The 9,092-nt window shown below is 47.7% G+C and overlaps 1 protein-coding gene across 4 annotated transcripts in view; it reads right to left on the reverse strand.

Moving 5' to 3' along the window:
- Positions 1–8,278, reverse strand: part of gripap1 (GRIP1 associated protein 1) — a 45,232-nt gene extending 36,954 nt beyond the window's left edge. For all 4 annotated transcript variants that reach the window (XR_011183751.1, XM_069184471.1, XM_069184468.1 and 1 more), the window contains exons 1-8: positions 8,220–8,278; positions 4,875–4,941; positions 4,072–4,133; positions 3,516–3,542; positions 2,809–2,916; positions 874–1,030; positions 536–702; positions 104–152 (exon numbers count right to left, since the gene is read on the reverse strand). Coding sequence is in view for 3 of the 4 variants with exons in the window: in XM_069184471.1 (XP_069040572.1) it covers positions 104–152; positions 536–702; positions 874–1,030; positions 2,809–2,916; positions 3,516–3,542; positions 4,072–4,133; positions 4,875–4,941; positions 8,220–8,261 (679 nt within the window). In the remaining variant the exon portion in view is untranslated. The remainder of the gene's footprint in view (positions 1–103; positions 153–535; positions 703–873; positions 1,031–2,808; positions 2,917–3,515; positions 3,543–4,071; positions 4,134–4,874; positions 4,942–8,219) is intronic.
- Positions 8,279–9,092: the final 814 nt, after the last annotated feature.

Here is a 9,092-nt window from a genome sequence, read left to right on the forward strand (position 1 = left end):
GATGATTTTATTCTCCGACTGTAATTACAGCAGTTGGAGCCCACAAAAACACTTCCCTCAGAGAGCAAAACCCTTTATAACAAAATAAAACTCCCCGACTCACCTCCTAACTCCTTCACTCGCTGTTCAAGTTTGGCACATTTTGCCTCGGCCTGCGATATGAATTGAAAAGCTCATTATTTCCAGCTACAGAAGTGGTACACAAGACTAATTACTCATATAGCAATACTAGCACTCATATACTTAAATCTGCATATATATTCTATGCTCCATCTATATCCAGATCTTCAATACTTTGTCTCTTCTGGCAGCTCCCAGGATTCAAGAGGTTCAAGTTCAAGAGGTTGGGATTTATTTGCACAATCAGAAGATTCCACAGCAAACACAAACTTCTCATGAGAAATGCGTGCAGCTCTGTGCACAGACAGTGCGCTCAGGATAACGCACTGCAACGCGAAGCGGAACTGGATCTGCACCGGACGCGCTGGCCGGGCCACGACGGCACGGCCGCACCCCTCCCCGGTCCCGGGCCCACCTGCTCGATCCGCTCGTTCGGCGCCCTCTCTGGCGTGCCGGCTCCCCCACCGCCCGCATCCGCCTGGCCCGGGTCCGGCTCCACGCAGCCCAGCGCCGCGGGCCTGAGCCCGTTGACCTCGGCCCCCGCCTGGCTCTGCTCCTCCCGCTCACGGTGCTGCAGCAGGGCTGAAGAGGGAGGGCAGAGAGCAGAACATGTGCAAGCAAATTCATGAAATGCCTGCTAGAAGCCAACCCTCCACTGCACTACGCATGCTGGAAACTTCCTGTCTTATACCGTGCCTAGTGGTTCCAGAAACTGTGCACCCCAACCTTGGGCTCCCCCTTCGCTGTGCTCACCTGCCATCTTCTTCTGCAAGGCGGAGTTCTCAGCCTGGAGGCGGAGTAACTCTCCATCCACGGGGCTACAGGCGGAGCCTGGGGCTGCTGGCTCCACCCCTTGCCCCTCCCTCAGCTGCTGGTTCTCCTGTTCCAGCTGTTCGATCTGGGAGCACAGCTGGAGGGGACAACATCAGCTTCAGTGTCTCAGAGTCCCACGGCTTGAAGGCATTACAAGAGCCCTGATTACCAGCTTTCTTACCTGCTGCTGATGTGCAAGACTTGTAAACATTATGTCAATTCTGTTTCTTAGTCCAACATCATGAAATCCAATAACTTAAATGAAGCTGAATGCATAAATAACCTTTTCAGCTAGTAATGAAGCACAGAAATGAATTCAAGCAAGAATTTAAAGACTTTTCAAAATTAGCATTTACGCATAAACATATAGGTTGATCCACAGAAACGTGATGAAGAACAGCTGGGTGAGTCTGCACCAGCAGCCCCACTACACAGCAAGACAGGAGGAGAAGGTGCACCAGCTGACTCAAGAGGATACTCTAAGGAAGACATACTGCAACTGCACAAGCCCAAAGTGGAAGTTAGCCAAGACACTGGGGTTAAGCCCTACACTTTTGAACAGTGCCAGATCTTTAATGACCAAGTAACCAGTTCCTCCTGTTAACCTCTGAAAGATGGCCCTTCCTGCAGCACACTGCCCCTGTCACTACCCTGGGTCACTGGTCAGGAAATTCCAGTCCAAAGGAGCCACCTACTGGCCCACCAACACCTAGACTACAAAACGCTACAGCTACAGCCTTGGATTTGAATTGATCTCAACCCCGCAAATAGAGTTTGTGCTTGATGACAGCACATTTATGTTTATGTGATGAAAATAAGGCTAAGATTGTTCTGAAAAACCTCCTTCGTTAACATCCATGTCGTCTCCAGTCTTTCAGTTTCTCCCCTCCAGGACCTGTGTTTGCTGGCCGTATTTATCAGTTCTCATTAAAAAATGAAAAACGAAAGCATCACGGTGATCGTGTGTACCCACTCGCTGGCCAGAGCTACTTGAGCATGAGCGTGCCTGAGCGTCTCCAGCCCCGAGAGGGCTTTTACACAACAGCCCACACACTGCCCAGGCAGCGGGGGCTGACAGGAAGTCACAAAGGAAGAACGTTAATGTTGCAAACACCAGCGTGTATATGTCTTAATCAGACAGACGCAAAGCAAATCATGTTTTCTCTTGTCGCCTTCTCGACAGGGAGATTAAAAACCTCTTCACAAGCTGCATGGTGAGCAAAGCAGTCAGCACAAACATACACGTAAATGCCCTTTTCAGGAAAACAAGATATCCGTGACTGAACCTCTCATGCTTCCTACTCTTTAATGCCGGCTGTGTTTATTTGTTCTAGTTTCAGCCTCTGGTTTCCTTTCATGAAAAAAGCAGCGCTGACAGAGGAACAGAAGGTACTACAATACACACAGATGTATTTAAAACTCCCTGTGGGCAAAAGCGGGTTTACTTAGGTTTAACAAGTGGAATATCAAAGACATGAAAGTAATTAAACCCAAAGGTGAAACCAAAATTTCAGCATAAAAGAAGACTAACACTGTATGTATGCTGGCGATGACATGAAAGAAATAAACAGCTTAAATAATGAATTAACAGCTAGAGGGCATGTCCACTTGGACTGTTTAGCACAAAAGGCATCAGCATGACGGTAAGTTTAACGCTTACATATAAGCGACTATGACTGTGCTTTGTTTGTCTTTTCATTTATATTTGTAGTTCAATATTGTGCTATATGTCTGCTTCTCCAAGTTTTCTAGCTTTATCTAAAGCAATTTCCGCCAGGTCTTGCTGTGTGGCAATAAAAAATTCTGTCCTACTGGGTATGAAAGAGCAGCTCAGCTTCAGCTACTGCAGGTGTGGGCTGCAGGAGAGTTCAGCACCTTGGAGAGCTCCTGCATGAGGGTGCTGTTCTGCAGCCTGAAGTCGTCCTCCTGGCTGTGCAGTTTGCCTTGGAGCATCTCATTCTCACTGAGGAGGGCGTCCACTTCCTGCCCACAGACACAGGACACAGGAGTCAGATTCCCAGCCCCCGACAACTTGAGCTCCTACAGAGCCTGGCTCGTCAGCTTGTTTTGCCAATACACACAAAGCCCCTGTGTTGTCAACGCCTGAATTAAAAAGAATACACGAGTCTGCTATGGAAGTCTTGTTTCTACTCTTGTTAAAATGGTTCTCCAACCTGCACAATCAGACCCAAAATGTCTTGAGCAGGTTTCATCTATCTAGATTGTGTAAACATCAATTACTTTGCACAATTGTTTTGCACTCCTTGTTTTGGAAAATGCACACTGTAAAGGTCAAATGTTAGCAATTGTTAAAATTAGAATTACTAGGACTTAAGCTAAACATTGATAAACTGTTCATTAATTAACCTATTAAGTTCTTAATTTAACTAGTGTGTGCAGCTGTCAAAATAAAGATACCTTCTTTGCATCCACTGGAGAATAAAAAGGCTCAAAGTCTTACTAAGTGGTTTATTCCGCTTAACAGCTAATTTTTTTCCCCGATTTTTTCCTATTTAAACCAGCCCAAGCCGCGTGTGGAAAGACTCAGAAATCGTCATCCTGCAACTCACGAACAGACTCACCTGAGCTTTCTTACTCTTGCCAAGAGCCTGCAAAACAAAATTAACCTATGAGATTCAAACCTCGATACAGACAAATCTCTATACATATGCTCACATGTACAGGTGCACAAGACCTTTCTCATTCTGCACATATGAACAATTAGAAACGCTAGGTGACCAGTAAGCCCATCTGGCCCATTTGCTAGTTAGCATCTAACTGATCCAAGAATTTGCTTCAACCATATGGTCGGGTAGCCTGTTCCACAATCCCACAACCCTTTGTGTAAAAAGGAGCCTCCTGCTCTCAGTTTTAATTGCACTTCCATCTTGAGGATGAGAGCAAGAGACTACTAAGCCTGTCTATTCCACCCTGTCCTCCGATACTATTTCGTTGGGTGACAATGTGCACTGGTATCAATGGCAACAGTAGTAGTGGTGGGTTTAAGCAGCGGTGGCTGGGACAGGAGAACAACAGGAGCAGATATAGTACCAGCATTGGGAAGAAGAGAGAGCTGGTGAACAGACTCCACCCTCTCACTGACACGACTCTGGAAAAGCAGTGAACACTCTGTCCTACCTTCTGAGCTTTGAGGAGATCCTTCTCGAGGGTGGAGGTCTTCTGGCGCAGGGCATTGAGCTCTGCAACACCAGAGGAACAAGCGCTTCAGGACCCGTTACTTCACACCACAGGAGACTCGGCGAAACACATGCTGAGCACTCTAGACATGCACACAAAAGCCCCCAAGGGCCGTTCAGTGAGTCTGCAGGTTTTCTAGATCTCCGCCAAGCACCAGCATCTGAAGAGCTGGGAGAAGCTGGTAAACTGGTCCAATTAAGTCAGTAAGGAGCTAACCGAGCTCATTAAGAGCTGAGCTGGACTGAAAACCTGCAGACACACCATCCCTCTGGGACCAGGACTGACCACCTCAGTCCTTGGCTAGAGATGACCTTGAAGGGACACCTGTCTGTCAAACACCTAAGGCACCGACAGCGCTGGTTAAACTCTGGGCTACATTATTATCCAGGATTGGCGCACACAGCCCCAGCACCAAACCAAACCAGCAGACTCACAGCGTCCACTTTCAAACTCGGAAGCTACTAGAAGGAAACCACTGACCAATTCTGGGGTTTAATAATACATAAACAGCTGTGATGTGGCTTCTGGTCTTTTGCCGCACCCTGCAGCAGTCAGGCTCGTTTAAAAGAGCCATGCTGCAGAAGCAGCCTCAAAACTGACAGGATGATGACTTGCTTATCTACAGAACAGGTCCCAACCAGCCACTTACAATTACGCAGAGGAATTCAGAAAATCTCAGGCTCAACTAAGCTTTTGATGCCTCTGTATGGCCACAGAGCCCAGCTGCGCGTATTGTCTCTTACCAGCTGTGTTCTTGCGCAGGTCATCGGAGAGCTGGTAGTTCTGTGTCCTCAGCTCCAGGAGCTGAGCCTGGGTCAGGAGAGAGGAGAGGACGTGGGGGATCCAGTCAGGCACAGCAACCGGAGCAGAGACGGGCAGGAGAGGGGGAGGGTCAGGGGCAGAGAGGAGAGGGGGAGGGTCAGGGGCAGAGAGGAGAGGGAGAGAGGAGAGGGGGAGAGGAGCACATGAGAGCATTAATCAAGGGCTACTAGTCATTTAAACCATTTTGATCATTGGTCACAGGTTCAGGTTCTACAAAACAACTTTTGTGTACAGAGATGCAGCAGAAGACAGTTCAGCTCGCGCAGAGCAACTCCATGCAAAGTGGTTTCACGAGGGCTGGGCTGCACTCCTGGACCGGGTGGAAAGGGAACTTTAGTATAACACAACTGGCTCGTCTTCGAGAGGTGGAGGCAAACCACTGGAGCCCCAGGGGAGAACATGCAAACTCCACACAGAAGGAACCATCAGCTAAAATTAAACTTAAAATCTAAGAGTTATGACACAGCAGCGCTAATGTGTGTGCCACTGTACCGATAAAAACAGTTTTAAAAGTATTATCAATATCAATGTGAACATTTATACCGTAATGAAGAGGGGAAGAACTTTTGTTGTATTTTTCTTTTGTTACCATGCTATTGCAATCGGGTAAAAAAAATCCCCTTTGAATTTCAGATCATATAGGATAGAACCATAAATAAGACACAAAATAAAAAAGAAATGGAAGCTCAAACAACGAGGAAGAAGAGATGTGTTACCTCCTCTCTCTTACTAAGGGAATCTGTTTCCTTCACTTTTTGCAGGACAGTGACGGTCAAATCTCTAAGAGCCTTCAAGCAGTGGTTCAATTTTAAGTGTTAAGTCACCTCAGTCAACATCAATTTACATCATTCCCATAAAACAGTTGAATTTATAGTGAACATACTTAACTGTTTAATGCAAATTTGCAATGCGTTATTATTTAGAGAGACTGTAAATTATTTTTTTAATAACTTCAGGTAAATGGCTTTCCCAAGTCCGTTTGTCTTCACACTGCAATTTGCCTCAGAGTTACAGCTCAGACAGGACTGATTTCTGCAATGTATGACAATCCCCGCTTGCAAGAATCTCTCATGTGACAACCATGTGACTGGCCAACTCCTTTCACTTTCCCTGGAAAAAATACCAGACATTCCAATGATCCCATTCACTGTCCACCACTTCATAACTATGGAATTCTGATTATGTCTGCAAGGAGGTTTCAAATCCTTCAGAAACCTACAGGCTGATATCTGAATACGGTCTCACCGAGCTTCTTTATGAGCAGTCCTGGGGATTTATCTACAGTAGCACGGTTTGGCATATACTAATATCATCTTTAACTCGCTTAGCATGTAGATGTGAACTCTTGCAGGTGGTTCCCAGCACTGCTGATCCTTGTGTAGTTTTCAGCCCCGTTTCTCTGGCTTATGTGCATTCGAAGTGTTTCTTTGCTGGACCAAAGGGACTTTCCTGTCCCTTGGAGTTGAAATGTTTGTGGATGCACTCCAATCCTAGAAAGGTATTGCTTGCTGTGGACTCATAGATTCCAGCATCTGTGGACACTGAAGCTCAGCAGGTGAGAGCCTGGCCAGTACCTGGAGGGGAGACCTCCTAGGAAAGCTAAGGCTGCTGCTGGAAGAGGTGTTAGTGGGGCCAGTAGGGGGCGCTCACCCTGCAGTCTGTGTGGGTGCTATTGCCCCAGTATAGTGACAGGAACACTATACTGTAAAAAAAGATCCGTCCTTCGGATGAGCCATATAAACTGACACACTGTGGTCATAAAAAACTCCAGGGCGTTTCTCAAAAAGAGTAGGGGTGCTGCCAAATTCCCCTCTGGCCTTTACCAGTCATGGCCTCCTAACAACCCCCCATCTCTGAACTGGCTTCATCACTCTGCTCTCCTCCCCACTGCGAGCTGGTGTGTGGGGAGAGTACTGGAGCATCATCCAGGTGGGGGTGGAGGGGATCCCCATTACCTGTAAAGCGCCGTCAGTGGAGTGTCCAGAAAAACGCTATGTGTCAGGATTATTATTTATTATTATCAGCTGCAGTGAAGTAAGAGTAGCCATTGCTCCCAAAGGCAGGCCTCGTTAGCAGGCGAGCACAGACGAGCAAAGTTTAAGGTTTGAGGTTTAGCGGATTAAGGCTTCGTTGCCCTGTGTGACACACCGCTCGACACCAAGAGCCAGCAGGAAGGACTCCGGTTTAGTGCTACAATGTTAATGGACTACCTTCCAGTGTGGAATTAACCCTCTGAAGCAGACAGGAGCTGGCACTGCTCCACGCTCGATATTTATAGACCCCTTGTCTGAGAATATATTGGGGGTGGTTCCTCATAAGATCGGACTCAATCCCTTCCACCTAGTCCACAGCCACACAACCCACCTACTCCAAGAGCCACTGAGCAAGGATCTAGCATCCACCACATCCAGGGCTGGACAGGGCTGGCCATCGAGAACAGCGGCACATAGGCGCTATGATTTTATTGACTCACCCAGGAAAGTGCGGATCACTGGCTTGGCAGAGTTACAAACTGTCACAGCTGACTGGGGGCTTACGTGCTCACAGAAGGACCCCCGGCGTTTTTTCGCCGGCTCTAACTGGCACAGCCGCACTCCGCCAAAACCGCAACGTCATGTCACAACACAGCAAAATAAACACAGCGGCTGAAGAGCAAGGAGTCGAGCTCTGCATCCGAACGGCGACCTGATACCCACCGCCGGGGTCTGACTGCGAGCCCCGGGTCTCTCCATCACTCAGGACCTCAATACAGGATGCGGTCGACTACAGGAAAAACAGTCCCCCCGTCCCGATTTAGGGATTGTGTTAGAAACCGGCCAGCAAAACTCACAATCTGGCAACTTATTAAGGAGAATACGACTAGGACGGTGCTGCTCCACTAAAAAAAAAACAATGTCAGCTAGTTTGCAAAAAGACTAGCTGCTCAGACGTCCCCAATTCAGAATTGTGAACCAGCCTGTCAATGGGCTGATTAATATGCTTATTTGTTTTCTGCATTACCTATTCCCCACGCATCTCTGTCTCTCTGCCGGCTCTTCCCCGCCGAGTGGACTGGCTCCCATCGCCATCACACTCGGTCACAATCGCCCACTCGACGCCGAGGCTGCAACCTTGGCCTACGAAAACATCCGCACTGTTCTCGACCCTGCTTTCCGAACGAAAGCTTCATGACCCGAATGCCCAGCGAGCCCTACTTCTTATTACCAACCCGGACCGCGATGTGACCCAATTCGACTTGATACTTTGTCGTATTAGAAGCATTTTACCTGCATTCGATGGAACTCCTCTTCTGACAGTGCCTGCGCCATCTTTACTACTGGAAGGGGGGAGGGGGGGGGGGGGTCGGCCGATACCAATGACACAATACTTTCTCCGGGAAGGGGGTGGGAGAGGAGGGAGGGAGGCGTGTGCGAGCGTGTGAAAAATAAAGACGCGATTGGGATCTTTATCGCTGCCTGCTGAAAACTAAACGGCAAATAACCGATGGTAAGCCCAAGTCAAATACACTGACTTTAAAGATCCGAGAAGGATGACGGCTAATCCACCCTGCCGATACAATAGTTCAGTCCATGGTGAGCCTTACATTAGCTGCACTAACGACACCTGTCCGACAGGGGGAGCAGCAGCAGTTATTCATTTTCAGCAGAGAACGACGTGTCCCACCGACTGGTGTACTCACAGCACTGATTAAAAACACCGAATTCTTAAGATTGCTATTTTAAATTAATAATAACGCTGCAGTGTTGGGCAACTTCGATATCGTCTGTAAACTAGCCAAGCGTGTGTAACTCTGCTCTCCTTTGTTACCTTTAATATTCCTAAAATTGAAATATTTAAAATACGTCAGAACATAATCAAGGTTAAAAACGAGAGGAGCCCATTCATCCCAACTAGCCTGCCTAGTAGTTTGTGGCTAATTGAGCCGGGGATGTTATCCAGTCCTTTCTTGGAAGAATCCGACGTGTCGGTTTCAACAATATGACTGGGGGGCTTGTTCCACGCCCCCGCCACCCTTAGTGTAAAAGAAAAATGCCTCCTGTTCTCATTTGTAAATGCAAAGCCGCGTAGCTTCCGCTTGTTTCCTCTGGGTCTTGTGTCCGTTTTGATAACAGAAACGAAAAGCATCAGCTCTGTGGGAG

Source organism: Lepisosteus oculatus, chromosome 2 (assembly GCF_040954835.1).
Source record: "Lepisosteus oculatus isolate fLepOcu1 chromosome 2, fLepOcu1.hap2, whole genome shotgun sequence".
NCBI classification, from domain to species: domain Eukaryota; kingdom Metazoa; phylum Chordata; class Actinopteri; order Semionotiformes; family Lepisosteidae; genus Lepisosteus; species Lepisosteus oculatus.